Below are 24694 nucleotides of genomic sequence, written 5' to 3'. Positions count from 1 at the left end.
ACCATCACCAGATCACTATCATCTTCATAACCACAGCACCATCATTATCATCACCATCACCAATACCATCACCACCATCATCATCATCATCACTATCACATCACCACCATCACCAGATCACTATCATCTTCATAACCACAGCACCATCATTATCATCACCATCACCAATACCTTCACCACCACCATCATCATCATCACTATCACATTACCACCATCACCAGATCACTATCATCTTCATAACCACAGCACCATCATTATCATCACCATCACCAATACCTTCACCACCACCATCATCATCATCACTATCACATTACCACCATCACCAGATCACTATCATCTTCATAACCACAGCACCATCATTATCATCACCATCACCAATACCTTCACCACCACCATCATCATCACTATCACATCACCACCATCACCAGATCACTATCATCTTCATAACCACAGCACCATCATTATCATCACCATCACCAATACCTTCACCACCACCATCATCATCATCACTATCACATCACCACCATCACCAGATCACTATCATCTTCATAACCACAGCACCATCATTATCATCACCATCACCAATACCATCACCACCATCATCATCACTATCACATCACCTCCATCACCAGATCACTATCATCTTCATAACCACAGCACCATCATTATCATCACCAATACCATCATCACCATCATCACTATCACATCACCACCATCACCAGATCACTATCATCTTCATAACCACAGCACCATCATTATCATCACCATCACCAATACCATCACCACCATCATCATCACTATCACATCACCACCATCACCAGATCACTATCATCTTCATAACCACAGCACCATCATTATCATCACCATCACCAATACCTTCACCACCACCATCATCATCATCACTATCACATTACCACCATCACCAGATCACTATCATCTTCATAACCACAGCACCATCATTATCATCACCATCACCAATACCTTCACCACCACCATCATCATCACTATCACATCACCACCATCACCAGATCACTATCATCTTCATAACCACAGCACCATCATTATCATCACCATCACCAATACCTTCACCACCACCATCATCATCATCACTATCACATCACCACCATCACCAGATCACTATCATCTTCATAACCACAGCACCATCATTATCATCACCATCACCAATACCATCACCACCATCATCATCACTATCACATCACCTCCATCACCAGATCACTATCATCTTCATAACCACAGCACCATCATTATCATCACCAATACCATCATCACCATCATCATTAAACCATCGCCACCGCCATCACCATCATCACCAATACTATCACCACCATCATCATCATCATCACTATCACATTACCACCATCACCACATCGCTATCATCTTCATAACCACAGCACCATCATTATCATCACCATCACCAATACCATCATCACCATCATCATTAAACCATCACCACCGCCATCACCATCATCACTATCACATTACCACCATCACCACCGCCATCACCACATCACTTTCATCTCCATTACCACAGCACCATCACTATAATCACCATCATCAGCACTATCACATCACCACTGTCACCACTATCATCGCCACCACCACCATCCTCACCGTCATCAATATCACCATTACCGAATTACCAATACCATAACCACCATAATCACATCACTACACCACCACATCACCATCATCACTACCATCATCACACCACCATTAATACAGCACCATCACTATCTTCACCATCACCAATACCATAATCACTATCACCATCACCACTACCACCACCACTACCACCATCGTAACCATCATCACTAAACCATAGCCAACTTTGATATCACCATCATCACCATTATAGCAGCACCATCACTATCATCACCATCACCACACCACCACATCAGCATCATCTCCATCGTCACCATTACTACCATCACCACCGCCATCATCACATCACCGCATCAGCATCATCTCCATTGTCATCACCATCATGACCACGATCACCACCATCACCATTAATGCAGCACCATCACTATCTTCACCATCACCAATACCATCACCACCATCATCACTATCACCATTGTCTCCATTGTCACTGCTATCATCCCCATCATCAAATCACCATGACCACATCACCATCATCACTATTGTCACCATTACCACATCACCATCATCAGCATCATGACCATCACCATCATCACATCACTACACCACCACATATGCATCATCACCATCGTCACCATCATGACCATCACCATCATCACCATTATCACAGCACCATCACTATCTTCACCATCAACAATACCATCACCACCATCATCACTATCACCATCACCACATCACTTTCATCTCCATTACCACAGCACCATCATTATGATCACCATCATCATCACCCTCACCAATACCATCACCTCCACATCATCAGTATCACCATCATCACCATTGATACACCACCACGTAACCCTCATCGCCATCATCACCAATACCACCATCACTACATCACCATAATCATCTCCATAATCACTGTCACCATCATCACCATCACTACAATCACACTACAATCACAATCATCACCAGTCAAGTAAAGTCAAGTACAGTCCAAGATTCCAGTACACTATAGTGCAGTATAGTAGAATGCAGATCAGTAGAGTCCAGTAAAGCAGAGTACAGTACAGTTCAGCAGAGTCCAGTACAGTAATGTATAGTCCAGTACAGTAGAGTACATTTCAGTAGAGTCCAGTAATGTATAGTCCAGTACAGTAGAGTGTCGTACAGTCCAGTAGTCTAGTACAGTATAGTTCAGTACAGTAGAGTGCAGTACAGTCCAGTACAGTAGAATGCAGATCAGTAGAGTCCAGTATAGTCGAGTGCAGTACAGTTTAGTAGAGTCCAGTTCAGTATAGTGCAGTACAGTTCAGTAGAGTCCAGTTCAGTAGAGTGCAGTACAGTTCAGTAGAGTGCAGTACAGTATAGTGCAGTACAGTAGAATGCAGATCCGGAGAGTCCAGTACAGTAGAGTGCAGTACAGTTCAGTAGAGTGCAGTACAGTTCAGTAGAGTGCAGTACAGTTCAGTAGAGTCCAGTTCAGTATAGTGCAGTACAGTTCAGTAGAGTCCAGTTCAGTAGAGTGCAGTACAGTTCAGTAGAGTGCAGTACAGTTCAGTAGAGTGCAGTACAGTTCAGTAGAGTGCAGTACAGTATAGTGCAGTACAGTTCAGTAGAGTCCAGTTCAGTATAGTGCAGTACAGTAGAATGCAGATCCGGAGAGTCCAGTACAGTAGAGTGCAGTACAGTTCAGTAGAGTCCAGTTCAGTATAGTGCAGTACAGTTCAGTAGAGTCCAGTACAGTGGATTCTAGTACAGTCCAGTATAGAAGAGTCCAGTCCAGTCCAGTCTAGTACAGTAGAGTCCGGTACAGTAGAGTCCAGCACAGTACAGTCTAGTACAGTAGAGTCCAGTCCTGTCCAGTCTAGTACAGTATAGTCCGGTACAGTAGAGTCCAGTACAGTACAGTAGAGTCCGGTACAGTACAGTCTAGTACAGTAGAGTCCAGCACAGTACAGTCTAGTACAGTCCAGTACAGTCCAGTAGAGGTGAGTTGAGCCTGCCTCAGAGTTCAGCTCAGTTCAGCGTTATTGTTGTTTACAGTGCAGCTGCAGCAGAGAGACAGACAGTCTGAGCAGACAGACAGCTCAGAGAGACAGACAGGCAGCAGGGAGACAACAGTGTAACCATACAGACAGACAGGTAGAGACGGACAGCTGTTTTAAAAGAAGAAACAGAAACAGTTTCAGACAGTTAGAGGAGGATGGATGCGAGACAAGCAGACAGACAGGTAGCCAGAGAGACAGACAGCTCCTCACCTCCTCTCTGCTCCTCTTCCTCCACTGCTTCTCCTCCATGCAGCGGGCAGGACGGCTGGCTGGGAGAGGTTTTCTTCTTCTCCTCCTCCGCTCAGTCAACGCATCGTCTGGTGTGTCACAGGAGGGAGGGGGGGGAGGGGGGCAGAGACACAGCAGACAGCCGAGGAGGAGGAGGAGGTGGAGGTGGAGGGAGGAAGAGGAGGAGTCATCTGAGGACAGCGAGGGAGCTAATGCGGCTAACTGCCCTGCAGAGGACGAGAGAGGGAGAGAGAGAGAGGGCGAGAGACATAGAGGCAGAGTGTAGAGTGAGGGGCGGGCGAGCAAGCATGCATTACACTGCTTATCCACTACAGAGCATTAAAGACACACAAATACAGAAATACACACTAAAGACACACGTGTACACTGTCTCACACACACACACACACACACTCAGAGGCTGTGTGTGTGTGTGTGTGTGTGTGTGTGTGCATGTGTGGCATGACTTGGCCAAATGCACAGCGCTGCATTGCAGTGCTGAGGCTGAGTTGGCATGCCGAGTACATAGCGTGCATACTGCGACTGTGTGCCAGGCTGACACACACACACACACACACACACACACACACTGAAACACACACACACACTGAAACACACACACACTGAAACACACACACTGAAACACACACACACACACACTGAAACACACACACACACACACACTGAAACAGCAGCAGCTTTTTGCAGCCTCAGCTTCCACCATCATAGTTCAGAATAGTTTCTAACATGAGAGACAGACAGAGAGAGAGACAGTCTGTCCCTAAGTCTAACTGTCTGTCTGTCACAGGCGTGGTGTCTGTATTTAAAGTTCTCCATCCAGTATTAAAGAGAGAGACAGGTGGAGGTGCTGATGTTGAATAAGGACTTGTGTGTGCTGCATGTGAGTGTTTGATGATTGTGTGTGTGTGGGTGTAAAAGTGTCCATTTGACAATAAGAAAATAATTTAAATTGCTGCATTATTGTTGAGGGCACACGCTAATGTTAGCGTTATCTTAAGCTAATGCTAATGGCTCTAACTGGGAGGGTGAACAGTTTTGCTCTAACCTTATTGCAACTCTTCTTGATACTAACCGCCGGGGGCATAAACTCTGTCCTTCACCCATGGCTCGACAAGTCTAGTCTTGTCCCAACCAACCCCGCAGCATGAAGTTATTATTTCTCTAGATGAATGGTGAAAAGGCTTTGACTGCGTTGAGTGGGACTACCTAAACGTAGTGTTAAAGACATCTTTGAAGGTTCTCAGTCATCCTGGTCACAGTTCTCCATGGAAGAGTTAAAACCGCAGGCAGCTGGTTTGAAGACACTGGAATATGTTTCATCCAATCAGCTTATTCAGTTCTGACGGACTGACAGGGAGTCCCAGCTATTTAACCTGTGTGGGTTTGTTATCAAGGTGATGGATACCGCTTGGTTCGTTAGTGCTCCTGGTTGTACAATGGTGTCTCTATTCTGGTGGTGAAAGAGGCCATTTACACCAGAATAGAGAGACCATCTCTGAACAAAGGAGGAGGTTTGCGACACCACTTATCCACCACCCGTCCTTTCATCTCTTCCCAGCGGACTGAAGAAACATTCACATCTGGCCTCATGTGACGATGCCAACAACAGTCGTTTAGACTCTGCCTTAGGTGACTCCAGCGACTGTGGTTACAGCAGCCAGGAGCACTGACGAACCAAGTGGTATCTATCACGTGGATAACGACCCCGCAGAGGTTTAATAGCTTGGACTCACTGCCAGACAGCCAGAACTGAAAAAGCCTCTAGGATGAGAGACAAAACATCTTCAACCAAGTCCAGTTGCCTTTGATTTTAAGCTCCCTTTGTTAAAGATACTTTTTCACATGGACTAAAACCGCCTAAAGCCTCTGTTCACACCACTATGACCTCCAACAAGGACACGACTGCTGTCACTCTACGCTCCCATGAAAGAAATCAGTGAGAAGGAGAGAAATGACCCACAAGGTGTCACTCTACGCAGATGATTTATTCCTTTAACCTCTTAACATTCCAACGGCCCGCCTCATAGCAACTTAATCCACCGATCGATTATAATCCAACAAAAACGGTCTTGTTACGTTGTCAAAGGTCCAGACGATCCAATCCAGTAAAAACATTTAGTCCAAAACACATTATTCCATCAGTAAATCCCCAGGGACAGCTAATTTGCCCCAATAAGAGCTCACATGTACCTTTCACAGCCTTCAATAGCCAACGAGAGCCTGTGCTGTAAGGAAGGGCCAGCCAATTGCAAGCAATTGTGCCAATGACTGGCACTTCGTGTTGCCAATAAAATTCTGCAAATTACAATATACAGCTTTGAGTAGGAAGTTCATGATCTACCATCAAAAAATCACATCTGCGTCGAGCTACTGGCTAAGACGGAATGATGCAGCAGCAGCCGTGTGCCGCTATGGGGCGGTGCCGTTTTAGAAAAAATACGCTGACATACACTCAGAAAAACCTGTGGAAAATAGTCATTTTTCATGGTATTGGTATGAAATTTAAACTATGATTAGTTAAGGCTTTATGCTGTGACCCTACAGTGTTTCCCAGCTGTAGTTGTCTGCATGCATTTGTTAGCAAGCATTTTCAAGCGGAAATGAAAAATATATTAGTTTTCGTGTGTTTAAACTTATATTTATCAATTCCAGTAGCACTTACAATCATTCTGACTTTTGGGTTAGCCACTCCAGAGTGTTTCTTTCAGAGAAGCCCAAAACCAGCCATTTACTCCAGATGGTTCAAGAACCACGTTCAGTTTACTTTGGATCTGCCTTGAATAGGCGTTTTGCATGGATTTTACAGGACTGTTAAGAGGTTAAACCTCAAACCCAGAAAGCTCCTCACTCACTAGAAGTATTCAAAGTGCTTTACATATCTGGGGATATGTGCAACAAGACCATTTACAGCACTCCATAAACATAACTTTACCTGACTTCTAGACCATACCAAGACAGACGTGACCCGGTGGTCGAATCTCTAAATTTCTTTAGCAGTGTGTGCTACCAAGATCCCTATACTTGTTCCAAATAATCCTGCTCACCCATCTTACCCACTATTACTGGGCTGCAAACAAATCTACTTGGACACTCACAGAGATACCGGGCAGACTTCCGACACCACTGTGTCACTCCTGACCTCTCCACTACCTCTAAACCTGGGTACTCATGTTAAAAATCCCAATGTTAAAACTTCCCTTAGAATCTGGAACTAATTCAGAAGAAACTTTTTCTCTGACGACACTTGATCACCTTTTCTTACCACCACAAAAAGACTCAGCGTTTATGTTACGGCAAAGAGGTTGGTTTATTGATAAGAATTTTACTGCATTTGACCGCAAATGCAACAATAACAATATTCCCAGCTCATTCTTTTTTAGATACCGCAAGTCTGGAGTTTTGCTAAAAAGCATAAAGCAAAAGCAAAAGAGGACGCTGTAGAGGAACTACTGGAACAGATTTGGGAAGACAGTAAGGCGGTTCATCCCTCAGCCCTCTGTATAAGATACAGGCCCAACCCTAATCTCCACCCTAAAGCCTAAACCCTGGACACAGAGACGTAAGCCTGATTTATACTTCCCTGTCAAGTGTATGCCATAGACTACGTGTAGCCCAGTATCCTAAGCCATCCCCTATGCCGTAGCATGACATGCACCTCCCCAAAAAATTTAACTACATGTTGTGGCAACACAGACAGGAAGAACTGTGACTGGTCGACTTGGTAGCATCTCATTTCCTACGAGGTCCCGGGAAGAGCTCCGTGCTTTGAAGACAGTTTTACTAGTCAGCCAAACCAGTGGCTGTCAAATGCCAGAAAAAATGTTTTGAGTTCATAAACCCCGCAATTCAGTTCAGTGGAGGGCTAAACCGGAAGTTAGCCAAGTCAGCTGGCAGAAATCAACACAAACAAACTTATAGTTCCACCGCCAACTAGTGTTTTGGTGGTGTAATTGCAGAGCGATGCAGACAAAACGCATGTTGTTGCTAAAGTAACCGCTACAGCTACAGCTAGGCGAGCATTTTACACCGCGTGTTACATAGTGACACAGATAGGTTAGAAAGTAAATGCTGGACTACAATCCAGCTGTTTTCAGGCAGGTCAGGAGCAGTGTTGAGATGGGAATGCTCAGCAAGTCGGAGCTCAGGACTCGGATCGACGACATGTCTTTTAAAAAACATAGAACCCGAGTTGGATGCGTTTCATTTGCCACACAACAGGACAAGTCAAGGCAACATTGACCCAGCTAATCTTAGAAGCCCCAGTTGATAAACAACACATTACGTGGTATTTCATACATTACAGGCTTGTAGCAACACACCTACAGGCAACGCTAAGACGCTAAAAGTGCTAAAAAAAACCCCACAGCTTTTTAGGGGTCTAAGCCCGAGTGGGGATGGGAACCTGCAATGTCTTGCATTTGACAACCAGTGGAGTTGTGAACCCTTTTGTAATCCTTATGTTTTTATTTATTTTTTTATTCTTGCGCCACTAAAAGTGATACTGCGGCCTAAACGGTCGGCAAGTCCGATGGGCGCCAAACTTGGCACGGACCATCTCTGGACAAAGCTGATACAAGCTTGCGCTCCCCAGATTGATACGCAAAAAGATTTCCCAATTATAAGCTAACAAAAAAGCAAAAAGCAAAAAAACGCTAAAAACAGGAAGTGATGTCATATCTTAGGTTTGGAATGACTGAAGTTTGTGCACTAATGGGGCTTGCTGAGTGCATATGCAATGTTTGGTGGTGCTGTGTAACATCAATTATCTGTTCCTCTATAACCACATGTTGCATCGACATGAAACCTGAGCCGAATTGTTCAGGATGGTCTCCTTACTCCAGGGACCCTCCAGGGCTGTTATTGCAAATTAAAGACGTCAAAAAAATCCCATTGACATACATGAATTTTTAAATCTCCATAATCACAAGTCGGATTGATACCAAATTTGCCTCTTTTGTTCCACATGGGCCCCTGATGACGCCTGAAAAATTTGGTGCAGTTCAACCTAAAGGTGCTGCTATAATTGAAGCTGAAATACCGTGGGAAAATCCTATTTGAATGGGATTTAGAACCAAAGGACATTTTCGTAATGTCTTGCGTGCTATTGGCACCTGCCCAGCGACTGCAAATGGGAATTAGCTTTTAGCTATATCTACTACAGCACATATATTGGGCATTGTCCCTGTTAAATAAATACATTTTACTGACAGTCAATGTTTGCGGCCGCCTTGCTTTCTGAACTCATCGTCCTCTGAGTTCAGCCGAGTTTAAGAGCAGGAACTTCTGTTTCATTTGTCACCTCCGATCTCGGAAATATAATAATGTTCAATAATGCGGAAAATGTTATTGGGGCTCGTTCACTTTGCAAACCTCTAACATGTACAAGATGTATAACTCAATAAGGGAGAGGGAAAAGGGCAAAAAGCATAATATGACCTCTTTGTACAACCTGAAAACATTTTGATGTCACCTGTTAAACAGTCACATTGAGGTGTTTTCAGGATGTTGAAAGAGCTCATATTATGCTTTTACCCCCTCTCCTTTATTGAGTTCTACACCTTTTCAGGCTGAAAAGAGGAGCTGCAGCAATGTAAACCTGCTCTGGTACAAACACCTGAATAAGATGAGGAACCTGAACATGAGCAGAATATACGACCTCTTTATTATAAAGTTGAGTACAGTAGATCCACAGTATTACTAACCATGTTATGAATGTCTGTTCTTCTTCATGTGGCCGAGGAGTTTGAAGGAAGAGCAGCATGATGAACACACAGAAATGAAGTAGTGACTCGTGACAGGGTAATTTAATGATCAAATTTTATTCAACCCAACACTGGTAACAGCGGCTCGCCCACAACTCACAACACTTCTTATTAATGTTCACATTTAATAAAAAAAATAAAAACATTTTCACACACGAGGGAGTTTCCTTTTACTCAAATTTAGTAAAACTGAGCTGTTTGCAGTTTCCAATGACGCTCGTTTAATCTGAACATTTAAAATATCGTTAACAGAACGCCTTTAAACGTCCCACCCTGCACATATCTGGGTTTTTAAAGGACCCTTCTTGATCAGGTATCAGCTGATGTTTCATTATCAGGTTTTTTAAATTCAGTATCTGTCCAGATCCATCAGGACGGCTCCGTGTCTCACAGTTTAATTAAAGAAGAACAAACACACCTGCACACAGAGGAGGAGGCGGGGCCTGAGAGGACAGGTGAGTCTACCGTCAGCAGGTTAAACATTTGGCACAAAGTGAACACAGCAGAACCGGTACAGGTCTGGTCCATGTCAGGCTCAGCGTCCTGCTGGTCCATCATGTCCACGTCCCTCCTGTGGAGTTCAGGGACAGTCCAGGTCTGAACACAGACCTGCTCACGGGACACAGTTTGAGTTTCAAATGTAAAAATAAATAAATCCAGACCTTTAGCGTCCGGTTTAAATAAAACAAATGCAGACCAGGTTCCACATCTGAGCCACTAAAATCCACAAATCCAGTCCAGAGTGATCCGGTTCAGGGCTTGGTACGGGGAGCACCTTTAATATTTACTCTGGACACGCCGACACTTCTGATAACATTTATTGAAAGACGACGACTGTTCTCGCCGACAGGAAGGCAGTTTGTGCTCGAAGATCCTCCTGCAGCCAAGTTCTCTTTTTCACAGGTTAGAAATCCAACCAACCAGCTGGCCTCAAACTAAACGACAGCTGATCGGGCAGACGTTCTAAATCTAGTCTGGCGGACTGGACGGCGTCTGCAGGGCCTCCTGTGACCTCACGCAGCTGAACACGGGACGCCATTAATGTAGTTTAGAAACCAGCAGCAGCCGGCTGAAAAGGCTGAACCACCACAAAGATCCGCTTCATACGCCCCTACCAGACCTGGACCTGACTGGAACTCGAGCTGGTCCTGGATAAAGCGGTCTGGTCCTGGTCTGGGTCACACATGGAGGCGGGAGTGGCGGAGTTTCCACCTTCTGGATCGGACTTTGAAGAAGAAGAAGAGGAGCATGAGGAAGAGGCAGGAGGAGACGTAGAGGACCACACACAGACTCATGTCCACGCTGTTAAAACCCAGACCCAGAATCCAGACACCTCCTCCTCCTGCTGCTCCACCTCCTCCCCCCACACCCAGAACCTCCTCCCTCTCCTCCCCCCTCAGAGCGTGGGGTCCCGGTCGAGGCTCCGGCTTCTCCTCGGCTTTCCTCTCCGGCTCCTTCTTCTCTTTCTCTCCTCCTCGGTGCTCCTCCTGAGGCGGGCCGGTCTGTACTGGATCAGGATCAGGAGGAGATTCGGGGAGTCGCGGGGGAGTCAGGGAGTATTTGGGAGACAGATTGGAGGCGCCGTAGTGATGTCGGAGGAAGAGGACGACGTTGTCGTGGTTCCAGACGTGGACGCCATTTTTCTCCTCATGGCAGGAGGAGCAGAGGGAGGGGCTCGGCCACGGAGCTTTAGGGAAGAGGGGGTCGTCACTCAGAGAACCTGGAGAGGAGGAGGAGGAAGGGGGGAGAGAGAGAGCGAGAGAGGAAGGAGAGAGAGTGAGCAGAGGAAGGAGGAAGAGAGAGGAGGAGGAGGAAGGAGGAAGGGGAGAGACAGAGAGAGAGGAAGCAGAGGAAGGAGGAAGAGAGAGGAGGAGGAGGAAGGAGGAAGGGGAGAGACAGAGAGAGAGGAAGCAGAGGAAGGAGGAAGAGAGAGGAGGAAGGAGGAAGGAGAGAGAGCGAGCAGAGGAGAGAGCGAGCAAAGGAAGGAGGAAGAGAGAGGAGGAAGAAGGAGAGAGAGAGCGAGCAGAGGAAGAGAAGGAAGAGAGAGAGAGGAGGAAGGAGAGAGAGCGAGCAGAGGAAGGAGGAAGAGAGAGGAGGAAGGAGAGAGAGAGCGAGCAGAGGAAGGGGGAAGAGAGAGGAGGAAGGAGAGAGAGAGCGAGCAGAGGAAGGAGGAAGAGAGGAGGAAGGAGAGAGAGCGAGCAGAGGAAGGGGGAAGAGAGAGGAGGAAGGAGAGCGAGACAGAGGAGAGAGTGAGAGAGAGCGAGCAGAGGAAGGGGGAGAGAGAGAGAGCGAGAGAGAGAGAGAGAGGAAAATAAAGTGTGAAACCAAAGTTACTCCTGTGACTGTGGGTCTGTCATCGCGCTCTGAGTTTTAGAACTACACTTCCCATAATGCTTTGGGGCTGTAAACAGGAAGTACAATGTTAGCATATTGTTTAATGAATCAGCAGGAGAGTCGTGACCTCTGACCTACAGATGGACTCTGTTTGTACCTGCCAGTCTGTAGTTGACCCTGTTGTGCTGGTTCCACAGCCAGAGGACCTGGTCCTCTCTGGTCCGGACTTTCTCCATGCTGGCCGCCGCCGCCTGTTCGAAGTGTCGGCCGCACTGCTCGCAGCCGAAGAACGTCCGGATGTAGCGACGCATCACCTGCAGCACCGGCGCCGCCTCGGCCTCCAGACCTGCGTGAGAGAGACAGACCGGGGTCAGACGGATCCTGAGAGACCGGATCCAAAACCTCGTTTTGGATTCTCGCAGTGACATATTTTAGCCATCGTGGCTCCGACCAGGAGGTGAGAAACTCCAGGAGCTTCAGGGAGCTTCTGCCCTGGACCCGGACCTGGACCAGTCAGGCCTCTCTGACGTTTAAGATCTTTAGGCGCTTTGTCTCAGAAGCTCGATGACCGCGGCTCACGCTCGCCGTCAGCTGAGCGGTTTAATCCCAGCTGCTCTGCTGTTTAAAAGGAACTTATTATATTATTTACAAAGTTACCCGAACACGTTCATATTTAATCCTCTACAGCCGTCTGCTCAGCGCTGCGACGGCGCACGATTCACAAGACAGGAAGATGTTTTAACACGGTTCATCGATTCTTCGTTTAATCCGTGTAACTACACAGCGCAGTGTTTCACACGGACATTTATTACTGCCGCGCGAGACAAAACAGCGAGGGACGAAGAAGAAAGTGTCCAAAGGATCATTTCAAGCTAAAGGAAACAACAACAACTCTGTAACGTTGCCGTCCGTCCACCGTAAAACCAAACTGATGTCTGCTGTAATCTTTTTAGCTTAAGTTCTTTCTTTACGTCTGATTATTGTGCAGATAAACCTCACAGCGTTTATACAAATGAAACACAACATTACTGGCTAGAAAGCAGCGAGTTGGACCTCGTGTGTTTTTTCCTCTGAGTCGACCAGCTAGCGTTAGCTTGTTAGCAGCACCTGACCGATTCGCTCCGGAGCTCGTGCACCGCGAACACACCGCGGGCGTAAACGCCAGCGTTCCCTGTGCTGCCGCACCAAACACAAACGTTCCAGCATTTTAATCCTACCGAACACAAGAAAAAATGTAGAACTTTGTAAATGAATTTAAGACTTTATTTTTAGAATATGGAAGTTAAGAAGTCGGGCAGCAGCGCCAGCGAACATCAACAGCTGAGCAGGACTGGACGGGGCGGAGTCACGTGACCACGCGCAGCAGCATGTTTGTAAGGGGAAAGAACATGAACGCAGGCTGAAGGGAAAATATACAACGAGATGGTGGAAGTGCGTCGGGTAGAGAGGTTTGGGTTCCCGTCTTCCAGCTGTACTTCACACCTTTACTCAGCACAAAGACGTCACGCGGTAAAAAACGTGGCGTTACGTTACGGACGCGGCGGACAGAAGCTCGTGCAGATGTCGTCAAGCGTCAGCTGAACTCCGGAACAAACGGCTCCCGGGTGCGTTTCAAACCTCCTCTTCAGGGTCACTCTGGAGCGGTTTGGTCGTGTCGTCCATCTTTAAACAGCTACCTGTGTTTTCCAGTGCGGCCGGCGTGGCATCGTGTTGGACGGTCAGGACGTGGAACAGAGTCCAGAGGGAACACGGGTAACCTCGAAGCCCCGCCCTGCTGCCCTGGCAGCCAACCCAGCGAAGCTCCGCCCCCAGGAACACACCTGAGATCTGGACAGGAAACAGGAAGTCAGCTGCTGATCTGTGTGCGTGTGTGCCTGCGTGTGTGTGTGTGTGTGTGTGTGTGCGCGAGCTTCACCCTCATCTTGTTGTCCACCAGGTCCAGGACGGCCTGGTAGGGGATTCGCTGCAGCGGCAAACTGAGCAGCCAATCAGAGAGAGTCTCCATCAGCTTCACCACAGAGCCTCCACCTGGATACAACTGGACAGGTAGAGACAGAGAGGGGGGGTCAGACGGGTCCAGCAGACTTCAGGCCCCTTTGGTCCGCAAGTCCAGATCAGACTGAACCCCTGACATCACTAACAGCTAACTGCCACAGACACCAGAGCAGCCGCCGCCGCCGCCGCCGCCGCCGCCGCCGCCGCCGCCGCCCTGTTCTCCACAGGGCGTCTCCGGAAACACGCAGACATTATTGTAATGATGATGTGATTTCAGCTCCAGGTGAAATGCATGCTGGGATACAGGTTTAAGGAGTGAAGCTCACCTTTGCAACCAAGGTGACGAAGTCCTTAAAGATCTTCAGCTCCTCCCCCTCCAGGGTGCTGTGGGTGGCCAGCTCGACTCTCAGCAGGTAGTGGAGGGCTGACTCCAGATCAGCTGTGTACACCTTCGACCTGCAGAGACACAAACAGGTTTACTGATGACCCCCCGACTCCACGAGCCGGGCCGAGCCGGGCCGAGCCGAGCCGAGCCGGGCCGGTCTCACCTGTCAAAGTCCCTCCAGGGCTCTGTGCTCTGTCTGTCCGGCAGCACCCCCATCTGGCCTCTGCTGGAACTGCTGCTGGCCGACTTCCACCTGCGCTGGACTCCAGGTAACGTCCTCAAGAGGGAGGAGAAGAAGAAACGCAACCGCTTCTGACTGCAGAAGAAGAAGGAGACATTTACACAAGTCCTAAAAGCAGACCAGCAGAGTCCTGTGAAACAAAGGAGACTAAAATATTACACGTTAATGGAAACTGATCCTTTGTTGCATATTTGTGAGGAACCTTTGCTTCCAGGATCAGGTGTGACCCCCTGTGGATCAGTCCTGCTTGTGGACCTGAAGGAACCTCAATCCTCAGAACAGCTTTAACTCCTGGATGTTGGTGGGTCTCCTCACATGAACTGCTCGCTGCTGGTCCTTAACACCTGGACCGGTTCAGGTCAGGAGGGTCGGTGTCTTGCTGCCTGACCCGCGTTCTGTTGCGGTTCAGTTCTCAGACAGGTGTCCTGACATTGGTATCATCCAGGATCGATTGTTGCGATCGAGCACTCGAACACAGCACCACGTCCCACAGACCGAACCCAGAACAGGCTTCTCATCCAGAGCAGGAAGTTCTATTCTGGTCTGAATATTTCTAAGAGGCCTTCTGGCTCGTCCACGTGATCTTCAGCAGAGTTCCTGTAAGGAGAGGCCGCCTCCTCCAGCCCCGCTGCTCCGGCCCTGCAGGACTTCAAGGGCCTTTTTCTGATTTTCCTGCTGCTTCTCTAAAGATTGTGATGAAAGTTTTGTTGATAATAAGAGAAAACTGAACCACAGAATTGTAGTTGAATCTTTAAAGAGGTCATATTCTGCTTTTTTGTCTTTTCCCCTCTCCTTTATTGAGTTTAGACATTTTTTGTGCTGTAGCAGGTTTGCAAAGTGAAAAAGCCCAAAGTGAGTTCCCATCTCTCACAGAAAACTCTGCTCTGAACTGAAAACAGCTCGTTTGTAGTCCAGCAGCTTCCCTGTGACATCACAGGGATGAAAGCTAAACGCGCCTCATATAACGCTCGCCAAGCGGCGACTCCGACACGCCCTCAGAAACAGCGAGCTGCAGCACACAGCTCTCCTCTCCCTTCCAAACACTAGCTACCCTCCAGGCAGTCAGTGGACAGAAAGTTGTTCCTGTGATGTAGAGACAGAGCTCAGTTAAAACTTTATGGATACAGATTAATAACTCACCGCTCTGAAACTCTCGCTCCAGTCCGTGTTGCCGAGCCGGTCGGCAACACGTACGGCTGAACCCGAGCCGTTTACCGGCTTCTCGCTGACCCGCCCTTCTCTGCTTCTGATTGGCTAGTAGTCCTTAACTAGGAACTGAGCATGTGCAACTCCCAACAAAGATCATTTAGAGACCAGATGTATCACTCCATAGCTAAAACGAAGCCTTCAACACAGGCTGAAAAGAGGAGCTGCAGCAATGTGCAGTATGACAAATGTATAACCATGGAAACCTGCTCTGGTACAAACACCTGAATAAGATGAGGAACCTGAACATGAGCAGAATATACGACCTCTTTAAACTGTCCCTCCAGGACCCTGCAGATTTAACCCAGCTGACCGGGTGCAGCAGCCTGTGTCTCGGTGTCTCTCCGACGTCCTCCGTGTGTTTCTAACGTTCTCTCTCAAAGCGTTTGTCAGGAGATGATTTCCTTTCTGTTGGACCACGATACTGCACGTTCTGCAGAACAAGAAGATCTGGATCCTGGTCTTCACGGTCCTTTGCTGTTATTTCTGCAGGTAAATGCGAGACGTCTGCCGCGTCTTCTGAACAAGGAGGGGAGTTTGCTGCCATGGGACAACGTTTAGCAGGAAGCAGAGAGGAGAGGTCAGATTTGGGGAAAGGTTGCTGTGATTGTTTCTTCAGTTTCCTCTGTTCGACAGTCTGACTGTGGATCAGTCCAAACTCTTTACAGCTGGTTTTATGAACCTTTAAGGACTAAATGTCAAAAGGGCGTGACCATCGTTAGCAGTTTAGCAAAACGTACAGACTGCTGTGATACTGAAACCTGAACACATGACCACTCTCAGGAAGTCCTGCAGCGTCTCTCTCTGGTTTCTCAGCGGAGTTCTGGACCTTTGTTCTGGACGTCTTCTGGGAAGTGAAGTCGCAGAGTTCTGACTCTGTTCTGAAGCAAACTGCATCCACCTGTCTGCATGTTTTAGAGGACTTTCTGAAAGTCCAGACCTTGTTTCAGACCTTGTTTCAGAGCATTTCTCTGTGAATTTGTTTATTTCCGGTTTGTGGGAACCAGCGAACGTCCTGTAAATAGTCTGAGAGTCCGAACCATCGTAAAAATCCTTTCACAAGAGGAAGGAACTGGACCATGGTTCAGTTCCTTCCTCTTGTCGTCGGACCAAATTTCGGCTGGAGGTTTCACACCTGTGATTTTGGCATCAAGCTGAAAAGTCCGGACCGAACGAGGTGTGAAAGCCCCTTAAAGTGAGTCTCCGCTGCAGCTTCACCTGCTGACTCACTGCAGTCTCTGACTTCCTGTCGTTACACCTGAACGCAGAGTCTTTCATCACCTCTGGGTTTTATCTGTGTGTGCGTCTACTCACACGTGCAGGTGCGAGTGCGATGCGTTCGGGTGCAGCAGGTAGACGGAGGGGAAGGTTGTGATCTTCAGAGCGTCCAGCAGGGGGCGGTCAGAGCTCAGAGCTCGCTTTACCTCCACACCCGAGTACTGCTGCAGGTCCAGGATCACCTGAGAGACAGACAAGTAGAGAGAGAGACAGTTAGATCCTCGGCTCTGGAGCTCAGGCTGAACCGTCTCCTCCTTCATGGTCCCACCTCTCGTCCTACGTAGGAGTCCGGGTCCTCGATGATGATGGCGGTGTAGTGGTCCGACCTCTGACCCAGCAGAGGCAGCAGCTCTGCAGAGCTGCACACAGATTCATTATTATTTTCTCAGTTTAAAGGGCAGCTGATGTCTCTAAGAAGCACGTCTGGCTACAGGTGCTGAAATTCTCAATAAATCAAACGCTGGGACAGAAACACCTGAAACACCTGGTCTGTGCGGCAGCACGACTTCCTCCCTACATCGACTGAAAAACATCTCAGCTCCGATGAAAACGTGAAAACGTTTCCATCTTTATCGTCTTTCAGGACCTCTGGCGCAAAGTCGTTTTCTATTTTCTGATTTTGTCTACGGGGCTGCTGGTGCGTGATGAGTCGTGCTGCGTTCAGAATCAGGTTCTGGTTCTGGTACCTGTACGGGTCCAGTGGAGGACAGTGATCGGGCCACTCCCGCTTGGTGTGGTTCTGTAGGATGTTCACCATCACCTGTCTCACTGACTGGATCTCTCTGTCTGCACCTGGAGACAGACAGGAGGCGTGAGACAGAAGGCATGAGACAGGAGGCGTGAGACAGGAGGCGTGAGCCAGGAGGTGAAGACAGGAGGCATGAGACAGGAGGCGTGAGACAGGTTTTCAGACAGGAGGCATGAGACAGGAGGCGTGAGACAGGTTTTCAGACAGGAGGCGTGAGACAGGAGGCATGAGACAGGAGGCGGAGACAGGTTTTCAGACAGGAGGCGTGAGGCAGGAGGCGTGAGGCAGGAGGTGTGAGACAGGTTTTCAGACAGGAGGCGTGAGACAGGTTTTCAGACAGGAGGCGTGAGACAGGAGGCGTGAGGCAGGAGGTGTGAGACAGGTTTTCAGGCAGGAGGCGTGAGACAGGTTTTCAGACAGGAGGCGTGAGACAGGAGGCGTGAGGCAGGAGGTGTGAGACAGGTTGTGAGACAGGTTTTCAGACAGGAGGCGTGAGACAGGAGGCGTGAGACAGGTTTTCAGACAGGAGGCGTGAGACAGAAGGCGGAGACAGGTTTTCAGACAGAAGGCGGAGACAGGTTTTCAGACAGGAGGCGGAGACAGGTTTTCAGACAGGAGGCATGAGACAGGAGGCGTGAGGCAGGAAGACAGGTATTCAGACAGGAGGCGTGAGACAGGTTTTCAGACAGGAGGCGGAGACAGGTATTCAGACAGGAGGCGTGAGACAGGTTTTCAGACAGGAGGCGGAGACAGGTATTCAGACAGGAGGCGGAGACAGGTATTCAGACAGGAGGCGTGAGACAGGTTTTCAGACAGGAGGCGTGAGACAGGTTTTCAGACAGGAGGCATGAGACAGGAGGCGTGAGACAGGTTTTCAGACAGGAGGCGTGAGACAGGAGGCATGAGACAGGAGGCGGAGACAGGTTTTCAGACAGGAGGCGTGAGACAGGAGGCGTGAGACAGGTTTTCAGACAGGAGGCATGAGACAGGAGGCGGAGACAGGTTTTCAGACAGGAGGCGTGAGACAGGAGGCGGAGACAGGTTTTCAGACAGGAGGCGGAGACAGGTTTTCAGACAGGAGGCATGAGACAGGAGGCGTGAGACAGGAAGACAGGTATTCAGACAGGAGGCGTGAGACAGGAAGACAGGTATTCAGACAGGAGGCCTGAGACAGGAGGTGAAGACAGGAGGCGTAAGAGTGTCTCACCTCTATAGGTCGTCCCTCTGTCTGTCTCTGGACTGTGAGCCCGAAAATACTGGAGACAAACAGATCGATAATATCATTACATGTCAATACACACTGTCAGTACGCAGTACTAGTACTCTGCAGGTAGTACTGTGACGTACTTTGAAGGTTGGGTAGAACTTGATGCTGAACTCTTTACAGACGTCGAAGTTCTCCTCCTGAGCGCAGTCCAGCACGGCCACGCTGATGGTCTGCTGCCAGTCTGAGAAACAGAAACAGAAGCCAATCAGGGCAGAGGAGGGCGGGTCCTGACAAGCACAACAAACCAGCTTCAGAGCAGAAACTGCTTTTTGTCTGCAGCAACCAGAGAAAGACTCAGAAATATATCAAACAGTTGTACTTTCGGGGGCCGGATGACTTTTTCTGCAGCACTTTACAGTGGAAATGTTTTTAAGGAGGCAGATCAGACTCTAACCCGCTGACAGAATCGGCGCTGCTCTCAGATCAACCGGTCTCCTGTCACGTGGTCCCTGCTGAGTCATGATTCAGTCTTCCCTCCTCTTTTGTCCCGTCCACAGGGAGAGGACAGAAAACTGGGCCAAGAAGAACCAGTGTCAACAAGCTGGTCAATGTTCTGGGGTCATTTCAGCTTAAGTTAATGTTTCTGGAACAACGCACACTACTTTCTGTTATGGCAGACACTAGTGTGCTCTTACATCTAATCTTTTAATATTATTATCACTATTCTGGTTATATATCTGTATTGTGTTTTATCCTTCACCTTTCCGTCTTCTATACGCCTCATGGTAGTCCGTCTACATTTACTGGGGTTCAGGTCAGAGCTCTGAGATTGTTTTCCTCTCCAGGAATGTACATTCAAGGCCTGGAGAGGATCTCTGTTCCCCAAAACATAGATGAGGATGCATCCTCAAGCCGCTCTGACCAGCAGGTCTCTGGACTGTATATGTGTTGTAGACCTTCTCTGTTTATTCTCTTATTAATAAATTCTTCAGAGACAGCGGTTGGTTGTAACCCAATTCTTTGCTCAAACCCTCACCAAGTAAATCATTTCCACGACAGTTTCTTCTAGATTTACATGTTTCGTTGTTGTGGAAATAAACCTCTCTCTTCCTCTAGCTTTGTTTTTTAAACATTTCTTGTTGTTATTTTCCAGAACATTTTTACCAGATGCTCTCATTGACTTGTGGCGCCAACTAACAACAAACTGGTGAGGGTTTTCTTACCGTGCAAGTAAACCTTTCATTTGTTATTTAACATATTTATCAGAACCATTTAAAGTGGGGCTGGGCGGTACGGCCAAAATGATAATTATCAGGATAAAAGTCAAATCATTATTTCTTTCAGGTTTAAAGGCTGATTTTAGCTCCTGGGTGAAAATTAAAGAAGGTTAAACTTTTCTTTCTGCTCAGAACAAACACACAGCGGATCACTTTCCAAATCTGAGGCCGAACATTCAGAACTACTCTGAGAAAATCTCTTTTCAAAGCTGTACTTAGTAAATCTTTTTCAGTCCCTTTAACGCAACAGAACAAACATCAGAACAGAGAGATGAAGTGCTGATTCGTTTGTGATTCAGATGAAATAAATCAAACATCAATTGAACTTTTTATCGTTATTGAGGAAAATGATCCTGTGATAATTATTATCATCATCACGGTTTTATTGCCCAGCTGAGTTCAGCAGCAGAGGTTTCTGTGGGAGAACAGAAACCTGTTCCTCTGTGTCACTCTGCAACCCTGTTACACGCACAACAAAGATTAATAACACACTAAAGGAGAACTGGACCTGTTTAAGACCTGGTTCAGGGTTCAGGTTACAGTTAGAGGGCGCTTTATGTCAGAGACGGCGATGGTGGAACCAACACGGGTGGTGTCTCCAGCTGTCGGAGGGGGTGGGGGGGGCAGGTCTTTGTCCCTTAGATGTCCTTTGACTGCGACAGCAGGTCCACATAAAGAAAATGTGTCCCTGTGTGTTAGAGGGGCAGCTGGTCTCCTGCTGGACGATTCCCCAGAGACTGGGAGGCAGACTGAGACTAAACACAGCAGACACATTCCCACAGGCTGGCGTGTGTGTGTTACTGCGTGTGTGTGTTACTGCGTGTGTGTGTTACTGCGTGTGTGTTACTGCGTGTGTGTGTTACTGCGTGTGTGTGTTACTGCGTGTGTGTGTGTTACTGCGTGTGTGTGTGTTACTGCGTGTGTGTGTTACTGCGTGTGTGTTACTGCGTGTGTGTGTTACTGCGTGTGTGTGTTACTGCGTGTGTGTGTTACTGCGTGTGTGTGTTACTGCGTGTGTGTGTTACTGCGTGTGTGTGTTACTGCGTGTGTGTTACTGCGTGTGTGTGTTACTGCGTGTGTGTTACTGCGTGTGTGTTACTGCGTGTGTGTGTTACTGCGTGTGTGTGTTACTGCGTGTGTGTTACTGCGTGTGTGTGTTACTGCGTGTGTGTGTTACTGCGTGTGTGTGTTACTGCGTGTGTGTTACTGCGTGTGTGTGTTACTGCGTGTGTGTTACTGCGTGTGTGTGTTACTGCGTGTGTGTGTTACTGCGTGTGTGTGTTACTGCGTGTGTGTTACTGCGTGTGTGTGTTACTGCGTGTGTGTGTTACTGCGTGTGTGTGTTACTGCGTGTGTGTTACTGCGTGTGTGTTACTGCGTGTGTGTGTTACTGCGTGTGTGTTACTGCGTGTGTGTGTTACTGCGTGTGTGTGTTACTGCGTGTGTGTGTTACTGTGTGTGTGTTACTGCGTGTGTGTGTGTGTGTGTTACTGCGTGTGTGTGTGTGTGTTACTGCTTGTGTGTGTTTGCATGGGAAACCCTCCAGGTCTGTGTGTTGGTGTCTCTGAACAAGTAACTGAGTAATTAACTAAAAACTGGTCCTAAAATCTCCTACAAATGAAACGCAGACTGAGAAGCATTAGCAAACTAAACTAAATATTATTTCTTCACAGCTGCTTTGTTTTCAGGACACGTGACGATGAAAAGCCCAAAAAGTGATTAATACCAGGAACCATCGACCCCTTCATTAGAGCACACACAGTGAACTGTAAACAACTAAAATAATATTATAACTGATTAGATGTGTGACTGAGGCTAAAACCTGACAACTTAAACTAACAGCTGTTTCACTTCATCCTCTGCTCAAATGTTCCTAAATAAAGTTGCGTCACATCAGACGATCCAAATAAACCACACTACAAATACCAGTGATTATCAGAGCCGAGGAGTCAAATAATCCAAGATAGTTTTAGCCAATTCTTCTCTCTTGTACCGTTTAAGCCCTCACTCAGAACTTCATTCAAAAACCTGCTACTTTTCAGTTGCTTCCCACAACTTAAAACATTTATCAAAGCGTGTGTCACACGACCTGTTGTTGAGATTTTGCTGTAATGGCCTGATTGTTTTAATGCCGAACTAAAGTGGGATATCATATAATCAGAAAACACAGAGTGAAACTTCGTCGTTTTACCGATCAACCAGGAATAATGTAAATAAGTCATATTTTACATGGAGTTTGGTGGTGCCGTTTACAAAGGAGAACGGCAAAAGAGGAACCAAGCCGTGTTAACAGGTGGCACACAGCTAGTTTTAGCCAACAGCTGTTTAATTAATGCGCGTTTATTCTGATAAATATTAGGGGAGCATTTTCTAAAGTAAGTTACTCTTAGCTGGTTTAAACTCTTGTCATTATTGTAACGTTTAAGCAGTCACTCAGAACTTCATTCAAAAATCTGCTACTTTTAAGTTGCTTCCCACAACTTAAAACACTTAAGCAAGCGTGTGTAACATGACCTGTTGTTGAGATTTTACTGTAATAACCTGATGAAATTTAGATTGTTTTAATGCCGGACTAAAGCAGAATATATTAGAATCAGAAAACACAGAGAGAAACTTTAAGAAGTGGCGTTGTTTTTAGCAATCAGCCAGTAATAAAGCAAAAACAGTCATATTTTGAATAGAGTCTGGCGGTGCTGTTTAAAAGGCGAATAGCAGCGGCGGAACCGAGCCGTGTGTGTTTGCTGCGGTACCTTTGACGTCCTGGGCCAGGGCCTTCCACGTGCTGGAGTACTGGATGCAGTGTCCACACCAGGAGGAGAAGAACTGGACCAGCCAGGCCGAGGACGAGTTCGTCACGGAGGACTTCAGGCTGCCGCTGCTCAGGATCACCAGCGGGTCCTCCTCCGTGTACAGCCGGGCGGCGGCCGCCACACACCCGGGGAAGAGCCAGAGGCAGACCGCCGCCGCTTTGAACCAGAACCGGAGCATCCCTGCGGTCCGGATAGAGACACGAGCCGAGCCGAGAGCGAGCCGAGCCGAGAGCGAGCCGTCAGACAGCTGGAGAGGTTCTGCCGAAAAGGAGCAGAGAGCGCCGCGCAGACATGAGAGCGGCTACGTGTGTTTTTCAGCAGAGAGCAGACGTCTCACTCCGAGCGGGATTCACACGACGGCCTCCAAACTAAAGTAAACACGTGTGATTGTAGAATAAAAAACTACCCAGTAACAGTTATTAACACGCGACAAATACTGATTTATGGCAGGATCGGGTGGAGTTTCTATGGTAACGGCTCCACGACTTTAAGCCGTGGATCCCGTTTTTTTTTGCCCAAGAGACGATCTTTTTCTCTCAGGCCGAGAAAATAACGCGAGAACTGACGAGACTGACCCGTGGTGTGTTCAGGGTGAGATCTCAGCCTCAGAGGATGTTGATAACTTTGATGAGTGGCGGAGCAGATTTAAACGTTGTAAACTGGTTAAATGTCTTAAAATGTTTATTATTGACTTGTGAAATATTGAGTGTCATTTACTTAGTTTATTTTAATTTTTAATATATGTATATACACACACTTTTTGTTGCTATAAATTCATGCCCAATAATTTGAATGGGAATCGGAGTTGATGTAATTAAGGTGAGACACCACAGTCTAAAATTATGTCATTTTATCAGATTTCAAGCTATTTTGTAACTTTTATTACCAGACTGTCATAAAAATGAACCAAACAATCTTGAATAAAATGTATGTAATTATAATTTGTTTAAACGGAGTCTGTTAATTTCATCTTTGTTTGCACTGTACATGTAAAACTGCTACGTTTGCACCTCCCCTCCCGACTACGACGGCGAAATCAAAGACCTAAAACGGAGAAGTTTGGAAATGCTGCCGACCCCAATTTGCGTTGCAAAACTCCGGAGGGCCATTCAGTGCAGAAGGGCCAAAACTTGATGGCGCAGCCGCTCGCGGTCGGCTCTCTGATTGGGTCTCGTAAGTCCTGAAAAGCAGAAACACGATGCTGCTGAGCAGGATTTTGACATAGTATTTTTTATGAAAATATTCTGTACCGTGCAAATAATACTTACAGCCCACACTTGTACTGTGCATGTGAATGTGTACTAATGTGAAAGCTAAAGAGATGATAAATGACTCCAGGGAAGTGAGACTATGTGACGATGCAGTCATTGGCGGTAACTGACACAACATGTCGAGTGTTTGTGTGCAAAACTGGCCCAAAGACTGCATTTTCCCCACAGACTGAGACTGGTTAGGGTGGGTTCCAACATCATGACTTTATTTTACAACGCCGTGCTGGAAAGTCTGATCAGATCCTGGTTTGGCACCTTTACCG

The 24694-nt window shown here is 47.4% G+C and overlaps 1 protein-coding gene and 1 pseudogene across 1 annotated transcript; both read right to left on the bottom strand.

The window, feature by feature from the left end:
* The window catches only part of LOC119891553, a 14429-nt pseudogene extending 10311 nt beyond the window's left edge, over positions 1 to 4118 (bottom strand).
* Positions 4119 to 9716: 5598 nt separating this feature from the next.
* Positions 9717 to 23674, bottom strand: qsox2 (quiescin Q6 sulfhydryl oxidase 2). The gene is made up of 12 exons (XM_038703287.1): positions 23101 to 23674; positions 19214 to 19314; positions 19074 to 19122; positions 17805 to 17910; positions 17387 to 17477; positions 17155 to 17300; positions 14557 to 14709; positions 14335 to 14464; positions 13929 to 14051; positions 13690 to 13840; positions 12171 to 12359; positions 9717 to 11399 (listed from the first exon to the last, which is right to left on the bottom strand). Exons 1-12 carry the CDS (start codon positions 23336 to 23338, stop codon positions 10858 to 10860), a joined length of 2019 nt encoding a protein of 672 aa, XP_038559215.1. The 5' UTR covers positions 23339 to 23674; the 3' UTR covers positions 9717 to 10857.
* Positions 23675 to 24694: the final 1020 nt, after the last annotated feature.

This window comes from Micropterus salmoides, unplaced genomic scaffold (genome assembly GCF_014851395.1).
Source record: "Micropterus salmoides isolate LMB-PRFRI ecotype aquatic unplaced genomic scaffold, ASM1485139v1 Ms_hic_scaffold_7, whole genome shotgun sequence".
Lineage (NCBI taxonomy): Eukaryota > Metazoa > Chordata > Actinopteri > Centrarchiformes > Centrarchidae > Micropterus > Micropterus salmoides.
The sequence above is the reverse complement of the archived record's forward strand: the minus strand, read 5'-3'. Positions and strand labels throughout refer to the sequence as shown.

Coding starts and splice junctions, on each gene's coding strand:
- qsox2 (XM_038703287.1), bottom strand. CDS start 23,338: ATGCTCCGGTTCTGGTTCAAAGCGGCGGCGGTCTGCCTCTGGCTCTTC. Junction 17,301..17,386: donor ACTCCTACGTAGGACGAGAG/GTGGGACCATGA, acceptor TCTGTCTCTCAG/GTGATCCTGGACCTGCAGCA. Junction 12,360..13,689: donor GGCCGCACTGGAAAACACAG/GTAGCTGTTTAA, acceptor TCTCTCACGCAG/GTCTGGAGGCCGAGGCGGCG.